This window comes from Chiloscyllium punctatum, chromosome 9 (assembly GCF_047496795.1).
Source record: "Chiloscyllium punctatum isolate Juve2018m chromosome 9, sChiPun1.3, whole genome shotgun sequence".
Classification (NCBI taxonomy): Eukaryota; Metazoa; Chordata; class Chondrichthyes; order Orectolobiformes; family Hemiscylliidae; genus Chiloscyllium; species Chiloscyllium punctatum.
The window spans coordinates 4,809,778-4,830,003 of record NC_092747.1 but is presented as its reverse complement, the minus strand read 5'-3'; the positions used below and the strand labels follow the sequence as shown (position 1 = coordinate 4,830,003).

General features: G+C 43.5%; 1 protein-coding gene across 1 annotated transcript in view; it reads left to right on the top strand.

The window, feature by feature from the left end:
• clpb (ClpB family mitochondrial disaggregase) overlaps window positions 1-20,226 on the top strand; it is a 110,855-nt gene that overhangs the window by 62,079 nt on the left and 28,550 nt on the right. The window contains 1 exon segment of the mRNA XM_072576757.1: window positions 9,381-9,495. Coding sequence (XP_072432858.1) covers window positions 9,381-9,495 — 115 coding nt within the window.

The window sequence follows — 20,226 nt, the reverse complement described above, 5'->3', positions numbered from 1 at the left end:
TCACTGGCAATAAATCTAAATCTAATCTTTTGCAAATTACCTTAAATCAGTGCCTTCTCAATCTCAATACTTTTATTAGAGGTAACAATATGTCCCGGTCTAACGTGTCTAACAATGCTTGATAATTATCCCTGTGAAGCTTTGCAATGTTTTACTACATTATAAAGGCTATACAAAGGTGTAGTTGGTTCAGAAGAACTTTATCATGTATATAAGCCATTCTGTATTAGAGGTTGGATAGTATTCATGATAAAATGGAAATTATGTGCAGCTACAGGCTGCACTCCCGATCAAAGTATCGAGAGGACTCAAAATGAGCTGGCATGATGGCTCAGTGGTTAGCACTTCTGTTTCACAGCCCCAGGGGCCTTCGTTCAATTCTACCCTCAGACAACTGTGTATTGAGTTTGCACATTCTCCTCTGTGTGCGTGGGTTTCCTTCAGGTGCTCCAGTTTCTTCCCACAGTCCAAAAAGATGCAGGTTGGGTAGCCATGCTAAATTGCCCATAGTGTCCAGGGTTGTGCAGGCTCGGTGGATTAGCCATGCAGGGTTACAGAGATAGGGTGGAGGGTGTGAGCTCTGGGTGAGATGCTTTTCAGAGGGTCAGTGTGGACTCAATGAGCCAAATGGGCTGCTTCTCTGCTGTAGAGATTCCAAGAGGATCACAGATCATTCAGTATTTTTGTAGGTGATACTTCATTTATTCTTTTATGGGATGTGGGCATCACCTGGCGAGCAGTGTTTATTTGTCTAACCCCAGAGGGTGGTCTGAGCTGCGATCTCAAGCCAATGGTGTAGATCTACCCATAATACCATTCAGGAAGAGCTCCAGGATTTTGAACCTGTGACAGTGAAGGAACAGCAATATATTTCCAAGTCAGGATAATGAGTAGTTTGGTGGGCAGTTAGAGGTGCTTGCAAGGGATGGTGTTCCAATGTATCTGCTGCCCTTGTCCTTCTAGATGGAAGTAGTTGTGGACTTGGACAATGCATTGAGGGAGCCTCTGTGAATTTCTGCAGTGCACCTTGTAGATGGTATACACTGCTGCTACTGAGCGTCGGTGGGGGAGTGAATGAATGTAAGTAGATGTGGTGCAATCCAAACAGGTTGCTTTGTCCTGTCTGGTATCAAGCTTTATACGTGTTGTTGAAGCTGCATCAATCCAGGGCAGTGGGGAGTATTCCATCACACTACTGACTTGTGCCTTTTGGACAAGCTTTGGGGAGACAGGAGCTGAATCCCTTGGTGCTGGGTGTGCTATGAAAAATCAATAGAGATTTAGATTCTCTCCAAATAGAGATGCTCACTGCTTGGCACTTACGTGATCTGAATGCTCCTTGCAATTTATTAGCCCAAACCTAGATTTTGCCCAGTTCCAGCTGCTTTTGGGCACAAGCTGCTTCAGAATCTGAGGAGTCATGTTCAGGTGCTGAACACTGTGCAATCAGCAACAAACATCCCCACTTCTGACCGTGTAGTGAGGGAAGGTCATTGATGAGGCTGCAAAGATGGTTGAGCCTAAGACACTACCCAAGGAACTCTTGCATAGATGTCCTGGAGCTGAGATGACTGACCTTCAGCAACCACAACCATTTTCCTCTATGCTAGATGGGTCTCCAACGAGAAGAGAATTTTCCCCTCATTCTTGTTTGCTAGATTTCCTAGTTCAACAGTACGCCAAATTCTGCCTTGATGTTGAGGGAGAGCAGTCACTCACTCCCCTCTGGAGTTCATCTCTTTTGTCCATGTTTTAACAAAAACTGCAATGAGATCAGGAACTCAGGGGTTCTGGCAGAGTGCAAACTGGGCACCAGTGAGTAGGTTATTCCTTTGCAAATGCCACTTGACAAATCTGACTTCCATTACTTTCCCGATGATGGAGAGTAGACTAAGAGGGCATTAATGGGCCACAGTGGACTTGGCCTGCTTTTTGTGAACAGGACCTTCCTGGGCAATTGGGTACGTGTCTGTATTGCAGGTGTACTGCAACAGCTTATCCATGGGCACAGGTAGGTCTGGAGCACAATTTTCAGTATTATTAGAATGGTGTCAGAGTTTTTTTGTTGTTGACTGACACAGATTTGATGGGCTGAAGGTCCTTTACCTGAGCTGTAGCTTACTATGACTGTGTATCCTTTGCAGTACTCAGTGCCTTAAGCCGTTTCTTTCTGTCATGTGCAGTTACCAAATTGGCTGAACAGTAGCATTTGTGATGCTAGGATGTCAGAACGAAGCTGAAATGGATCATCTACTTGGCAATTCTGGCTGAAGATGGTTGTAAATGCTTAGCCTTGACCTTCACTAAAAGTGCTAGGCCATCCATCATTGAGAATAGGGTTATTTGTGGAGCCTGCTTCTCATGTTAGGTTGGCTGAATTTGTTTAGTTTATTGAAATTGGAATTTTATTCATTCACAGGATGAGGGCATCGCTGGCTAGGCCAGCATTTATTGCTCATTCCCAGTTGCGCAGAGAGCAGTTAAGAATCAATCATATTATTGTGGGTCTGTAGACCACACCAGGTAATGATGGAGATTTCTTTCCCTAAAAGACATTCGTGAACCAGATGAGTTTTTACAACTATCAACAATAGTTTCATAGTTATCATCAGACTCTAATTCCAGAATTTTATTGAGTTTAAATTCCACCATCTGCCCTGGCAGGATTTGAACCAGGTCCCCAGAATATTACCTGGGTCTCCGAATTAACAGTCGAGTGATAATATCACTCGGCCATGGCTGCTCCTTTCTTTGAAATTTACCCCATTTAACACCATCATAGTGGCACACTACACAATGGAGTGTATCCCTAATGTGAAGGAGGGGCTTTGTCTTCTCAAGGACTGTGTACTGGTCAAGAGGTTGTACAGATATGAGATTGTCAAGGACAGACACATCTGTGGCAGGGAGATTGATGAGGATGAGGTCAAATATCTTTTTCTCTCTTGATTCCTTCACCACCTGCCGCAGACCCAATCTAGCAGTTGTGTACTTTAGGACCCAACCAGTTCAGTCAGTAATGCTGCAGCCGAGCCAATATTGGGCCACTGAATTCTCGCACGCAGTGTACTTTCAAAGAATAGAATCATAGAATCCCTATTGTATGGAAGCAGGCCATTTGGCCCATTGAGTCCACATTGACCCTCCAAGGCATATCCTACTCAGACCCACTGCCCCCCACCCTATCCCTGTAACCCTATTCCCATGGCTTAATCCACCTAGCCTGCACATTCCTCGACACTAAGGGTAATTTCACATAGCCTGTCCACCTAACCTGCATATCTTTGGATTGTGGGAGGAAACCCATGCTGACACAGGGAGAATATGCAAACTCCACACAGACAGTCGCCCGAGGCTGGAATCAAACTGAGGCCTCTGGTGCTGTGAGGCAGCAATGCTAACCACTGTGCCACCGTGCCGCCCCAAATATATTCATTTACAGGATGAGGACATTGCTGGCTAGGCCAGTGTTTATTGTCCATCCCTTTATTGCCCAGAATCAACCACTTTGCTGTGAGCCTGGAGTCACATGTAGACCAAAGATTTCATCCTCTAAATGATATTAGTGAACCAAATGAATTTTTACACCAATCGGCAATGGTTTCTATTGAATTCAAATTCCCCAATCTGCCGTGGCAGGATTCAAACCCAGGTCTCCAGTACATTACCTAGGTCTCTAGATTAATAGTCCAGCGATGATACCACTAGGCATTCACTTCTCCCAAATTTTGAGCCCTTGCCCCCCTCAGTCCTTCCCCTAAGTGGCATTCAACGTGGAGAAGTACTGATTCATCAGCCGAGGGAGGACAATATATGGTGATTAGCAGGAGGTTTTCTTGCGCATGTTTGACCAGGTGCTATGAGATTTAATGGGTTCAGAGTCAACGCTGAGGACATCTAGGGGAAATCCTTCCCGACTGCCACTCTGCTGGGTCTGTCCTGGGATGGTTGTGGTGATGACTGGGACACAATCATGCCCTTAGAATCATACCATAGAGAGAATGGCAGGCTGCTGCTTGTAAATGAACTGTTTCCTTTTGGCTTTTTCTCAACCTCTTGTGTCTTTGGTAACGGCATGATGGGGGTGCACCAAGTTTCAGTCTTTCATTTGCCCTTTTGGTGCCTCAAGGCCATTTTTCTGATTTTTCTTTTAAGAAGGGAATTTAAGAAGGGAACACCTTATCGAGATATGGTGAGTGAGTATAGCTACCAGGTGATTCTGTGTCATTTCTCCACACCAATGGGAGAGCATGTAATTTAGTTGCTTTCCTTTGTAGTCTGGAAGGTTTTACTTATTGATTAGACACACAGGTTGGCCAGGATCCCATCAAGCTGTTGTTACTATGCTGTGCCCTTCTGAGCCCACAACATCCAGTCCTGTTAGAAAAACCATTCATAAAACTATCTGTGCTCTCCCTGCTGTTCTGGAGAAAGGTCAGTCGACTCAAAACATTAACTCTGCTTTCTTCCCAAAGATGCTGACAGACTTTCTGAGTTTCTCTAGGAATTTCTGTTTTTGTTTCAGATTTTCAGCATCCTCAATTCTTTGTTTTATCAAAAGCAGATAGTTTGTCACTATCCAAACAGACACAGGTAGTGCCATTCCATCTAAAATTGCCCCTCACAACTTGAATAAGGCACCATTGTAGTTACAACTCTCAATGTGTTCCAGCAGCTCATTTTTAAGAATTGCAACCATCTTCTTCCACAGTTTCTTTAAAGTGGTATCTTTTCCCATTTTATTTAGTCCACAGTCCAAAACAAAGTGATGTTTACAATTCTGGGACCAAGACAGCCCAGGGAAACAGCATCCCTGTGTGTAGACTGGCCAGTGTTGTCAGAATGTACATTGCAATGAGATCCTCTCTCATTCTTCTCAACTCTAGTGAACACAGGCCTCATCAACCCAATCTCTCCTCATGTGAGAAACCTGCTATCCCAGGAATCAGTCTGATGAACCATTGCTGCACTCTCCCTTTGACAAGTACATCTTTTCTTAAGCATAGAGACCAAAATTACACAAAGTACCCTAGCTGTGGTCACTCCAAGGCTCAGTACAGCTGCAGTAAGCCTTCCTTTCTCGTGTACTCCAAATCTCTTACGATGAACCATGTTGTGTGACTTCCCAACAGCTTGCTGCAGCGTTAATGCTTGCTTTCAGTAACTGACGTACAAGGAAATCACGGTCCTTTTGGACATCAACATTTCCCAATCTTTCGTTATTTAGATTATAATCTGCCATTCTGTTCACATGACCAGATGGCTAGTTCTACACTTATCCATGTTATACTACATTGATCATGCTTTGGCCAATTACTCAACTTGTCTAAATCACCTGAAGGATTGTTGCATCTGCCAAATGACCCTTCACATATGTATTTATTTGCATGTGTTTTCATATTCATGTTTATAAAATTCTTTTATAGGATTTGGGTGTAACTGGTAAATCCAGCATTTGTTGCCTATCCCTAATTGCCTTTGAAGTAAATGGTTTGCTCAGCCATGACAGAGGGCAAGTAATAATGAGTCTCATTCCTGTGGGTCTGATATCCCGTGTAAGCTGAACTGTGTAAAGACGACAGTTGTCCTTCCCCAAGGGGCGTTAGTAAGTCAGATAGGTGTGTACTAAAATTGCTGATAGTTTCACGGTCACCATTTCTAAGAATAACTTTCAGTTCTAGATTTATTAATTAAATTTGACCAGCTACCTTTCTGGGATTTGAACCCGTGTACCTGGAGTCGGTATGTGTTAATTACTGCACCAGTGACATTACCATTTCACCACATCTAAAATTCAACCAGTGTAGGCTTGCCAGTCAAAGTACTGAAATTCAACAGCTTGCAACCTGAAGACACCAGGAGCGAGGAAAAGTTTTATAGACATGCACATACATTCACAAACACACAAGCAACAGCCTCGTCTCTCTATAGCAGTTTTCTCATTATGTTTTAGAAAGTGACTGATGATAAATTGCCCAAAATGAAATTTCTTATATAAAAGAAAATGGATGCAGTTGCAAAACAAACACTCGATAAACTGATGGAATCCATCATTCGCAGGGTTTCAAATGGGGCAATAACTGTGTGACAGCTCCCATGTGAAAGGAACACTCACAAAGCAGCTTATGCTGAACCTGAGCCAGGCTAAACATACAGGTCCTTCTGGCGCAAGATGCATCATCCAAACATCTCTTTAACACCCAGATATCTCAGTGTATATAAAATTACAGATCAGAGCACAGGGTTTTAATTTGCCTGATATTTTGGCATTCACGTATTTGCATTTGACCTCCATAGTGCACACAGATACAAACTCTTATCCTTTAATGTGCAACACTAAATAACAAATAGATTAAATGTTCAAATATTAAACAGACAGCTTTGCTGCTTTTAATACATATTCAGAAACTTTCAAAAAAATGAAGTTGTAAAGCTGGAGGTATTTTGAATAATTTAATCAGAGAATATGAAATAAATAAGGCAGTTTTATTCTTCCCTTAATCCATAAAAATCAGGGTTATTATTTTCTGTACAATTCTTTTTGCTTTCCCACTCTCAGTGTGTCCATTTGAAAGTGCCACACTCTGATGCGAGATCAGATTCTGAGATACTGACTACCAACCAGGTATCTCACCCAAGTACCTATTCATCACCTTGAGATCAACAGATTATTCCACTCTGAGATGTATTACTGACATGCCAGACACTTTACACATCCACTCACCCATTCACTCTCACTCTACCACACTCTCTGCCCTGCTGTCTCACTCATTCTTTTTCACCCATCACTCTTCTCTCTCTTTTGTTCACTGTCTCTCACACACTGTCACTCTCTCTCTTGTTCACTGACTTAGCGTCTAATTTAGCATCTAACTCTCTATTGCACTCCGGCACTCACTGATACTGTGGGATTGCGTGACAACATGGGGTGATAGGTATGAAATTAGATTTATTGAGTTCAGGAAGTGATTTTCAGGGACTTTGCTCAGTTTTGGGGATTTGGTTCTCAATGAGCAACTTTCATCAGCAACATGGGAGAAGATACCTTCAATATTGCTATCAAACAACATTTACTTTGAAATGACATGCTCACAGATGCTTGATTTGGGTTCTTTCGGGAAAACTCAGCTCCTGAACTGAAACATGGACAAAAAGAGCTGAACTCCACAGATGTGATGAGAGTGATTTACAATGACACCCCATAGTGTTTGATCGAGTTGTGGCATCAAGGCATCCTAGAAAACTGAATCGGGGAAAACTCTCCATTGGTTAGAGGCATTCCTGAACAAAGGAAGAAAGTTGTGTTTGTTGGAGGCTGAAAAGTGGCAAGAAACTTTCAGCCACACAAATGCCAGGAAATGATCAACTCTAACAAGGGAGAATTTAACCAACATCTTGGGCATGCATCAGGAATAGACCATTCAGTCCTGTGAGCTAGTCAGACCGTGGCTCACCTATTTCAATATCATTTTCCTACATGATCCCTTTCGCCATTAATGTAAGTAGAAATCTGTTGCTGTCAGACTTGAACAGACTCATTAACTCAGCTTGTCGAGCTCTCTCAAGTAGAGCATTGTAATGACTCACCATCCCTGAGTAAGAATTCTTCCTCATCTCAGCCTTAAATGATTTGATCCTTGTTCTGAGATAAAGAACCTATATGAAGAATTCTGTAGATTCAGTACCCTTTGAGATAAAAAAAAAACTCCTCATTCTGTCTTTAGTAAGTGATTCCTTGCTCCAAGATTCTGGTCTTAGAATCCCCAACAAGGGCAACTATATCTGCCTCATCTCATTTTTTAAATTTCAATGACTGCAAGCCCAACTTATCAAATCTGTCCTCATAAGACAGTCCCAGGTATGTCCTGTCCACAAAAAGCAAGACAAATTCAATTCTACCCAATCAGTTTACTCTTGATGGTCAGTAAAGTGATGGAAGGTGTCATCAACAGTGCTATCAAGCAGCACCTGCTCAGTGACTCCCAGTTTGGGATTCCCCCAGGGCCACTCAGCTCTGGCCCTCATTACAGCCTTGGGTCAAACACTGACAAAACAGCTGAATTCCAGAGGGGAGGGGAGAGGGACAGTCCTTGACATCAAGGCCATATATTTGGTTGTGTGGGGCATCAAAAAGCCAAGGCAAAACTGGAATCCTTAAGAATCGGAGGGAAAACTCTCTGCTGGTTGGAGTCATACTGAGCATTTAGGAGGATGGTTGTGGTTATTGAAGGCCAGTCATCTCAGCTCCAGGACATCTCTGCAGGATTTCCTCAGGAGAGTATCCTGGGCCCAACCATCTTCAGCTGCTTCATCAATTACCTTCTTTCAGAAGTAGGGATGTTTGCTGATGAGTTCACAATGTTCAGCACCAATTGCGAATCCTCAGATACTGAAGCAGCGTATGTTCAAATGCAGCAACACCTGGACATATTCCAGGCTTGGGCTGAAAAGCAGCAAGGAACTTTCAGCCACACAAGTGCCACACAATGATCAACTTCAACAAGAGAGAATCTAACCATTGTCCCTTGACATTCAGTAGCATTACTGTCACTGACTTCCCCCACTGTCAACATCCTGGGAGTTACCTTGACCAGAACCTGAACTGAACTTGCCACGTGAATAAATACAGGGGCTTCAAGAGGAGGTTAGAGGCAAGGAATCCTGAAGTAAGTAACTCACCTCTTCTCCCCAAAGCCTGTTCCCTGTCTAACAGGCACATGTCATGAGTGTGATGGAATGCTCCCCTCTTCCCTGGATGAGTTCAGCTCTGACAACACTCTAGAAGCTTCACACCATCCAGCACAAAGCAACCCACTTGATTGGCATCAGATCTACAAACATCCACTCCCTCCATCACTGATGCTCAGTAACAGCAGTGTGTACCACCTGCAGAAATTCATCAAGGTTCCTTAGGTAAGACCTTGCAAACCCATGACCAAGAAGGACAAGGGCAGCAGATACATGGGAACACCACTCCCTGCAAATTCCTTTCCAAGCCATTCACCATCCTGACTGGGAAATCACATGCACACATTGTGGTGGTGAGCCACCACTGTCTGGAGGGCCACTAGCAACAGGCAATAAATGCTGGCCCAGCCAACAACCCCGACATTCCATGAATGAATAAAAAGTAATGGCCATCTATTTTTCACTTCCCTTACAAGTGGAAGTATCTTCTCTACATCTTCTGATTTGAGCCCTTCCATGACTTTGGTGCCTTTTGAAACAATCACTAAAAGTACTCAGTTGCACCAAAAATGAAGGAGGTGAGGGATGGTGAATAAACATCAGTCCTGCAGCAACACCAGGAATGTGTTAAGACATCACAAATGTGTTAACCCCCTAACCAACGTCTTTGTATGTTTGTCTCTTGCTTACAGTACCAGGAAGAGCAAAGGAAGCGAGAGGCAGAGGAACGTAGACGGTTTCCTTTGGAGCAGAGACTGAAGGAACATATCATTGGCCAGGAGACAGCCATCGCAACTGTTGCAGCAGGTATGTACAAAAGAATCGAGGGGGTATCTTTTATTGGTTGGGGCCAGGGTCACTGCATTACAGGTTGTGAGACTCCTAATTTATACTGGAGAACGTGAGGATTGTAGATTTTGGAGATCAGAGTCGAGGGTGTGGTGCTGGAAAAGCACAGCAGGTCAGGCAGCATCTGAGGAGCAGGGAAATCGACATTTCGAGCATCAGTTCTTCTTCAGGAATGAGGCTCATTCCTCATGAAGGGCTTATTCCCAAATCACTGATTCTGCTGCTCCTCAGATGCTGCCTGACCTGCTGTGCTTTTCCAACGCCACACTATCGACTCCTAATTTATACATTCGTCATTACTAAGTCTTTTGTTACATAAAGCCCTGCTGTGATTTTACAGAGTGAGTTTCTCATTCCTGCTTCTGGAACCTACACCAAATGAAAAACCAGGAAATTGTGCAATGGTAGAATCTTGGAGCACCAAGAAACGACATTCAGACCATGATGCCTGTTTTAGCTTTTTGAAAAAGCTAAATTCAAATCGATGCACAAGCCATTGTTCTTTCCTCATGGTCCTGCATCCCTGCAAGTCCTTCTCCTTTTAATATTTGTCTAATTTTCTTTTGAAAATTACTTTTTAATCTGTTTCCACCATCCATTTAGGAAGGAAATTCCAGATCGCAACAGGGTGTCATGAGAAGAGAAATTCCCCTCTTTTCTCTTCTAGTCTTTCTGGCAATGATCTTAGACGTCTGTCCTGTGGTTATGATGTCTCCTGCCAGAGAGACCAGTTTCTCCCTATTTTCTCCACTGACACTCCCTCCTAAATATATTTTGTCTTCTCCAGTCATTCTGTATGTAGATGTCATGAACTATTATCACTTCTGGCAGATTGGTTTCCAGGTAATGGATGATGTTGGTGACTGGAACTTGCCTGGTGGCCATGGGATACAGTGATGTGATACTGCCCATAATCATCCTCTGCACCTTCTAGGGTGGGCATTGTGTCCTGATCCTTTTGAAAGGACTGAATAGAGTTGTTATTAAAATACTATGCTGGTGCCAAGTGCTGGTTGCTGCTGCATTTCCAGCTGGTTGCAATCCTGCCTCAAATGAAGCCCCTCTTTCGTCCACAATTTAAAAATGAAATAGTGTGGTACACGTGCTCCCAATAGCCCTGAACTCGTCGGCAAATATCTTTCTATGCAGTTCAGAGAAAGATGTTTTTATTACAAATATTATTTAAATGGAAGAAAACCTGCAGAAATCTGCAACACAAAGTGCCTGGGGGACTTGCACACAAAACACAGAAAGCTAGCACACTGGGTTAGCAGGGAATCAGAAAGGCTAATGGAATGTTGGCCCTTATTTCAAGGGGGTTGGAGTATAAGAGTAGGGAGGTCTTACTGCAACTGTACAAGGTGCTGGGGAGGTCACTGATGGAGCACTGTGAGCTGTTCCCATCCCTTATTTAAGGAAAGATATCATTTCATTGGAGGCAGTTCAGGGAAGGTTCACTAGGATGGTCCCTGGGATGGGGAAGGATTGTTTTCTGAACAAAGGTTAAGCAGGTTGGGACTCTACTCCCTGGAGTTTAGAAGAATGAGAGGGGATCTCACTGAAACATCCAGGGCTCTTAAGGGGCTTGAGTGGGTCAATGCTGAGATGATGTTTCCCGTCATGGGAGGGACTAGGACCAGAGGGTATAGGCTCAGAATAAAGGGGCACCCATTTCAGACTGAGATGGGGAGGAATTTCTCCTGAGGTTTGTGAGTCTTTGGAACTCCTCATCACAGAGAGCTGTGGGGGCAGAGTCCTTGTGGATATTTAAGGCTGAGAGAGATTCTTGATCAGTCAGGAAATCCAAGGATTACCAAAGGGCAGGAAAGTGGATATGAGGAATGTGGGATCAGCCATAATCCTATTGAACGGGGGAGCAGGCTTGAGGGGCTGAATGGCCCACTCCTGTTCCTATTTCTTATGGTTAAAACCACTGCCAAACATTCATTTCTTTTGCATCTGAGTAGATTTCTCAAATTGATTTTTTTTTTCCAAACAGCATTCAACAATGTTAGATATTTGTGAATTTTATATTGTGATTTATAATGTGTGAATTGGAATTGATTCTTGGAATCTGAAGTGAGAAGACTAACAAGTGTGAATAATTAACAGAAATATATTGGAAGTCTGAATCTGTCTTAAATGCTGTATAGTTGAATAGTTTTGAGCTGTTCGTGCGGGGTTTGTGTTGCGGGGAGCTATATTGCAAAATATTCAATGTGCCTCAGATTTTAAGGAATAGCTGGGTCAGATCTGGCCAGGGCAGAGGGATTGATGCCTTTCTCCTTGATGGCTGTAGAGTTTATGATGTGCATTTGGTTCATCTCAGCACAGGTGCCAAGAGGCATCAGCCTTATAGATTCTTGAAACTTGTTTGTCAATCTAGCACTCTGAGGCCAGCTGCTATGAAGATATACTGTACTCCTTTTCTAATCTTGTGGCAACAATGAAATATAATGTGGATGAAAAGGGTAACTTTACTCTGTCTCTAGCCTTACCCTCTGTCTGGGAGTCCTGGGGGTGTTTCATGGAGATATTGTGGAGTGAGCTTTACTCTGTATCTAAACCCATGCTACACGAGAACAGTTTGACGAGAGCACTGTAGTGAGGACTTTTACTCTGTATCTAACCCCCCCTGTAATGGGAGTGTTTGATGGGGACTGTGTGCAGGAAGCTTTCTTTTCTATCTAACCCTGTGTTGTCCTTGTCCTGGCAGAGTTTAACACTTTTATATCCACTGATGCTAAATGAATACAGAGGCATCTATTGTACAATTCAGCCATTTAGTGACGGGCAGTGGGGATTGCACTGAAAGGAGCTCACCCAACAATTCTATGCATAAGCAGCGTAGGTGTGGTTTGACCTGGGCACCAGGATCGATGGATAGAATGGTCAAATAGCCATCTCCTATTCTGTCCCTTTGTCTTCTTTCTGATAAAAATAGAACAAGCTATTTCAGAGTAATTCAATTAAATATCAAATCAGCTTAAAGAGGAAAGAAAGGTATTTTCCTGTTTTGAAATAAAAACCCTCAGGCAGGCCTGGCTAGAATAATGATTAAATAACAAGATTTGTACTGTGCTGTTCTGTGGAAGTCCATGCTTTCAGGTTTGAACTTGGTTGCAGGACTAATAAAGTCTTATGGCAAATACCTTTGGTGACACCATACCGGGATTATTGTGTTCAGTTTTGGTTTCCTTGTCTCATATAGGATTTACTTGCCATAGACATGCAACAAATGTTATCAGATTGAGACTAGACTTGGTGGGAGGGCCCTATGAAGAAGGACCAAGGAGTTGGTCTCGGACTTTCTTGGGTGAAGGAGAATGACGGGTGATTTTGTGGAATCTTTTTTAAAAAAATTGTTTCCATTCATTAATGGGCTCTAGGTCACTGTCAGACGCTAATGCCGACTTGCCCTGCAGAAGTTGATGGTGAGCTGGTTGAACTGTTGGGATGTTGGGAATTCCATAGACATTAGGGACGGAGTTTTGAGGATTTTGAACCAGTGACAATAAAGGAGCAGCAATGTGTTTCCAAGGGAGTGGCTTGGAGAGGAACTTGGTGTTGGTGGTGTCCGCACGTATCTGCTGCTGCTGTCCTACTGGGTAGTTCCAGATTTTGAGTGTACTGTGTGGAAAGCCTTGATAAGTTGTTGTGGTATGCCTTGTAGACACTGCTGAAGGCAGTTCATGTTGAAGCTTGTGGATAGCGAGTCAACCAAGCAGCTGCTTTGTCCGGGATGACAGTGAACTTTGATCATTGTTGGCGCTGCAGTCATCCAGGCAAACGACGAATATGCCGTCAAACTGCTAAATGGTGCCTTTTAAATGGTGAACAGAAATGAGAAGACTGGAGGTGAGGAGCTGATTTCCTAGCTTCTAACTTGTTCTTTTAGCCACTATTAAATGGCTAGTCCAGTTCAGTTTTTGGCAATGATAACCTCAAGGTGTGGGACTCGGCAATGGTAATGCCCATGGATGGTGGATTCATTGGTAGTAATCCTATCGAATGTCAAGGCACAATGGTTAGATTCTCTCTTGCTGGAGATGGTCATTGCCTGGTACTTGTGTAGTGACTTGCCACTTACCAGCACAAGACTGGAAGTTGTGCAGTCTTCATGCATTTCAACTCAGACTGCTTCAGTAACTGAGGATTCATGAATGATACTGAAGTTTGTGCTATCATAAGCAAACATCCTACTTTAGAGCAATGTTGCCCCTAATTTCTCCAGCTGCTGCATGAATTTCTGAGGTGTTTGTACCAGACGTGAATGTGCTGACACACTAATCTGCATGCACAGACCTCCAGAATGTACAGCTTAGAGACAACGTTGCTTGTGATCTCATGATGGGCGAAAGGTCATTGATGAAGCAGCTGAAGATGGTTGGGCCTGGGACACTACCTTGCAGAGATGTTCTGAAGCTGAGATGATTGATCTCCAACAACCACTATTATCTTCCTATGTGCCGGGTATGACTCTAACCAGCAGAGATCTTCACCCCAAATTTTCATTAACTGAAGTCTTGCTTGGGCTTCTTGATGCCATAGTCAATGAAATGCAGTCTATATGTCAAATGCAATCACTCTGGACTCAGCTCTGGATTTCAGCTGTTTCGTCCAAGTTTGAACCAGCGTTTTAATGGGGTTGGGCAGGGGGGCCCTTGAGGAACACAACCTAAATGTCACTGGATTGTTGAGTCATTTGCAAGTACTGTTTGATAGCATTGTTGACGTCCCCTTCCGCCACCTTATTGATGATTGAGAGCAGACTGATGGGGCAGTAATTGGTTTGGTGGTATTTGTCCTTTTTTGTTGTGCACAGGACATACTTCAGCAATCTTCCATACTGTCAGGTAAATGCCAGTGTTGCAGTTGCACTGGAACAGCTTGATCAGGAACTTGGCCAATTCTGCTATTTCTCAGCTAATTCCAGAGTCTTCAGTACTATTATTAAACCAAGGTACACCTGTTGAAGACAGAGAGGAAGAGAAGTATTTTTTTCCCTAGAGTATGTTTAGTCTGGAATTCAGATCTCCAGTGAGCAGTGCAAACTGAGCTAATGAATGTATTCAAGGCTAAACTAGATAGATTTTTGAATGATAAGTGGCTCAATCAAGACAGTAGAATGAGACACAAGTGGGAGAGTGAGGAACGGAGGTGATCTTGGGACAGTGCAGACAAGTACAGCAGAGTACGTGCAAAGTAATTAAACAGTTCTTAGATCTAAGAAGGGTTGGATCGGCTGGGACTTTTTACACTGGAGTGTAGGAGATTGAGAGGCGAGCTTATAGAGGTTTATGAAATTATGAGGGATGTAGAGTTAATGGTAGATCTCTTTTCCCTCGGATGGGGGATTTCAAGACTTGGGGGCACATTTTTAAGGTGAGAGGAGAGAGAGTTAAAAAAGGCATGAGAAGCAAATTGTTTACACAGAGGGTGGTTCATGTGTGGAATGAACTTCCTGAGGAAGTGGGGGGATGTCAACACGATTACAACATTTGGATAAGTTCGTGAATAGGGAGAGGTTTGGAGGGATATGGGTTAGGAGCAGGCAGGTGGGACTGGTTTGGGATTATGTTCAGCATGGACTGGTTGGACCGAAGGGTCTGTTTCCGAACTGGATGACTCTGTGACTCGATGTAAATGCATACCTTGTAAAGGAAGGGGCTTGTCAAGCGAATCCTGTTTGGTGGAAGTGTTAAAAGAAAACAGTTCGAGTCTGAGAGTAATCTACAGCCGTTCCTTCAGCTGTATGGTCTGAAAACTGTCAGGTGAACTGTATCCAAAACGCTGTGGAAATCAAAGGTTGAGGCTGGGAGGTGGTAGAGAGAGGAGAAAGGGGGCCTGGATGACAGCTATATTAGAAACAACAGCCGAGCGATCCGTCAGTGGATGCTGCTCTGCAACTCTCCCATGACACCCATTAGGCCAGACAATGATGGAATTGTATTCCCTGCAGCTTGACTGAGGGCCATCGGCAACTGGAGTTCCAGGGCAGTATGAGTAAGAACCCTGATAGCTCCTGCTGCTGGAGCTGCGAACTGCATTGAGGCTGCAGTTGTCCCTCAGCACCCATCATCATCAATACTGCAGTCCCCTTGCCATGTCAACTGAATGAGTGTAAATCACGTCAAACTGGAGCCTGTGTCCCAGCAATTTTAACGTTCTCAAATCGCCCTGAAGCATGGTGTTTTTGGAAAATAAAGACAAGTGTTCTGCTGCATTTCAATCAATTCTTCATTCTGGTTTCGCCAAGAAGTTTCAACTGCTTCCTCCCCCCCCCCCCCCCCCCCCACCCCCCCCCCACCCCAGCCACCACTGCTACTCACTCTCTTTTCTTCCCACTGTTGCTGGCTCATTGAGATTTATAGTTACCAGGCCTTCACCCTCTGTTGATCTCTCTTTCTCTCTCTCTTTCTCACTCCCTCAGCACTGACCCTCCAACAGTGCGGCACTCCCTCAGCACTGACCCTCCAACAGTGGAGCGCTCCCTCAGCGATGACCCTCCAACAGTGCATCATCTGCATATAAACCAACATTTTCCCAACTACCATCAGTTCTGAGGAAGGGTCAGCGCCCCAAAACATTAACTTTGATTTCTCTCCACAGATGCTGCCAGACCTGCTGAGATTTTCCAGCAATTTCCATTTTTGTCTCTGACAGTGTAGCTCTCCCTCAGTACAGACCCTCCAACAGAGCAGCACTTTATCAGTACTGACCTTTGATAATTCAGTGATAACTCAGTATTGAAGCAGAGTATTAGGCCAGTTTGTGTTCGTCTGTGGGTGAGGCTCACAACTTCCTGATTCCGAGGCAAGACCAATACCCAGTAAGCCACTGCCAGTGCTGGTAGATTCACATACAATGCTCACCACATTGCACCAACATCATCTTTTACTGTTTGACTGATAGTAATTTAAATTTAATGATTACCCTTGGAACTGGGCCCCAGGAAGAGGCACTTTGAGACTTTAAACTTCTGAATAGATTCAGTAGTGTGGCCCCAAACAAATACTATTTCTGTGCAGCAGTCCAGAACTGGAGATTAAAAATAAGGTCATTGCTAATAAATATTTTTCCCTCATCTATTCTATCCGACCCCCACAATATTTCTGTGAACCTTTACTAACTATATAGATGAGTTGTTGAATTTGCCTGCAACATGATGTTTTATCTGATGCGGTCCGACTTACATTTCTCCCTTAACATAAGAAACTGGAGGTGTATATTGTGGTATTGAAATCCAACAGATATTTATTACAACTAACCATTCTGTGCAAACATTACACTCCAATCTAAATCATATCTAAATGTCTGGGCTAATACTAAGCTCATAATTTACAATATAGGAGCATGCTTCCAGCATAGTGTATGCTTCAAGTGATCTAAAGTAAGGTGGAGTATGAGATTTTTATACTCTCAAATGGCATGCTGTGATACCGTATTAATATCATGAGTCGGTCTCTTAAAGTCTTAATGAATGTGAGGAAAGTCAGAAGTCACATGACACCAGGTTATAGTCTTAAGAAAAAATGAGGACTGCAGATGTTGGAGATCAGTCGAGAGTGTGGTGCTGGGAAAGTACACCAGGTCAGGCAGTATCCGAGGAGGAGAATCGGCAGCATCCGAGGAGCAGGAGACTTCTCGGATGCTGCCTGACCTGCTGTGTTTTTCCAACACTACGCTCTTGACCAGGTTATAGTTTGTTGGGTTTATTTGAAATCACAAACTTTTGGATCATTGCTCCTTTGTCACATAAAGTCCTGACGAAGGAGCAGCGCTCTGAAAGCTTGTGATTTCAAATAAACCTGTTGGACTATAACCTGGGGTCGGGTGACTTCTGACCTTGTCCACCCCAGTCCAACATAGACACCTCCACATCATGATTGTGAGGTGTAAGGCAACAGCACACTTCCCATCCCTCCAGTCTCTCCACATCAACATAAGGTACTCTATTAAATCCAATCAGGACTTCCAGAGAAAGCTTACTACCCAGAGAGTGAGGGAGAATGTTGGACTCATTGCCACAGAGAGTGGTTGAGGACAACAGCTGATGCATTTAAGGGAAAGCTCCATCAACAAAAGAGAAGGAAATAGAAAAATAGGTTTTGATGGAATATGGTGGGAGGGATGTTGTGTGGGATGATGAAAACATGAAAACTGGTGCTGGATTAGGCCACTCTGCCCCTTTCTCCCTCCCTTTTATTCAAGAAGATTGTGGGCGATCTGACTGTGGCTTTAGCTCAATTTTTCTGACTTTTCCCCGACCCCTTGGATTCTGATAGCAGTGCAGTATCTGTCTAAGTCTGCTTTAAAACATTCAATGACCCCACCTCCACTACTCTGTGGGGAAGAGAATTTCTTAAACTAACAACTGTGAGAGAAATAATTTCTCCTGATCTCTGTCCTGGGGCTGAGTGGCCTCTTTCTCTGTTGTGTAATTCTGTGTAAAATGTTAAAGGAATGTTTAAGTCCATCTGTTCTCTCCAATTTAAGTCACTCACATTCTGGCAGAAAGGACTGGAGAAAGAAACACCACCCCACCCCTGTGTTTACCTCCAACAACAAATTGGTTCAGTAACAATGAAGGAGCCTGGTCACATTCTACTTAATAAGATTTTGACTGGAGCACATGACAGACGAGGTCTGCCTGAAGTGACATGGATTAAACCCCCAGTGAACAAATCCCCCTGTCCCAGTTTCTCTCTCTCTTGTCCAGCGACACCAGGCAACACATGCCTTTTCTTTTGTCTGTCTTTTATTCTATTTGTAGGCCCCTCCATCAATCACTGTCTTTCTGTTTCTCCCCCCACAAAAACCAGCTGTAAATGGTTCAAACTAACAGGCCTGTGTTAATTGGCTAAAACTTGATGAATGGGCCGGGCACGAATCTGACACAGGTGGTGTCTGCTCACATTTATTGGGCAGGTTTCTGCAGAGGCTGTAGGAACCTAATCAAATTTGGGGGGAAATTTGCTTTCTGCCTTAAGCAGGCCATATCGACCATTTAAAGACACAGCTGCCTCTTTGTCTGCACATGACTTGACTACACAGCACTCTTTTTCTGTCTCTCTATCCCTCTATTGACCATCAGGATGTATTGAGACATGACACTTATTATTGCCATTTTGCTCGGGGATGCCAGTTCTGAAGATGAGGGGAAGAACATAAGTGCCAGGGTAGACCGGTCTGTCAAAATATTTCTTTGCTCTGGATTTTACAGAACTGTCCATTGACATATTCCAGTGAACAATAGCAGCAGTGTATATTATTACAAGATGCATTGTAGCACTGCATCAACACTTTTTAGACTGTACTTTCAAAAACCATGACTTCTAACATGTAGAAGGACAAGGGCAGCAGATATATGAAAACACCACCACCTGCAAGTTCCACTTCAAACCACTCACCATCCGCACTTGGATATACATCACTGTTCCTTTAGTATCGCTGGGTCATAATCCTGAAACTCCATCCCTAACGGCATTGTGGGTCTAACCTCAGCCCATGGTCTGCGGTAGGATGGATGCTGAGAGGCTGTTTGACCTGTCTAGAGTGTTTTGAATTAAGGATATAGTCTCAGGCTGAGGGGGGGTAATCATTTAGGACTGATGTGAAGGGGAATCCCATCTCTCAAAAGGGCAGTGAATCTTTGAAATACTCCTCCCCATAGAGTGTAGATACTCGGTTGGTGAGTTTTTCAAATCAAAGATCAATGGGTTTTTGGCCTTGGGGAAAATCAAGGAATATGGAGAATGGAGGGGGAAGTCCTCCCAGACTAGTTGAACAAACACCAATGTGAACAACACTTATAATGAGTGCCAGGTAACTCACTTTTACAAAGTCCAGTAATCCTTTCCACAATTCTTGGTTTTTATAGAAGTCATTGTCCCATTTCAGTCTATAATCAAAAAATAGTCATTACTCTGTCCCATCTTCCCTACTTCTGTCGGTTCCTCCACCTTACATGCCTCTGAAATACCTGTCTAATTCCAATTATCATCTGCAGCAAGTTCCCAAATCTTAATTGATCCGTCAAGGTGATAGAGTGTTGTTTTTCGGACTGGAGGCCTGTGACCAGCAGTGTGCTGCAAGGATCAGTGCTGTGTCCACTGCTGTTTGTTATTTATAAAAATTATTTGGATGTGAATATAGGAGAAATGGTTAGTAAATTTGTAGATGACACCAAAATAGGTGGTGTTATGAACAATGAAGAAGGTTACCTCAGAATGTAGCAAGACCTTGATCAGATGGGCCAAAGGGATGAGGAGTGGCAGATGACATTTAATTCAGATAAATGTGAGGTGTTGCATTTTGGTAAGACAAATTAGGGCAGGACTTGTACAGTTAATGGGAGTGTTGCTGAACAAAGAGACCTAGAGGTGCATAGTTCCTTGAAAGTAGAGTAATAGTTAGACAGGCCAGTGAAGAAGGCATTTGGCATATTTACTTTCGTTGGTCAGTGTACTGAGTATAGGAGTTGGGAGGTCACGTTGTGCTGTATAGGACATTGATTAGGCTACCTTTAGAATACTGCACAAAATTCTGGTTTTCCTGATATAGGAACAATGTTGTTAAACTTAAGAGAATGCAGAAAAGATTTATAAGGATGTTGCTGGAATTAAAGGTTTGAGTTACAAGGAGAGGCTGAATAGACTGGGGATATTTTCCATGGAGCGATGGAGG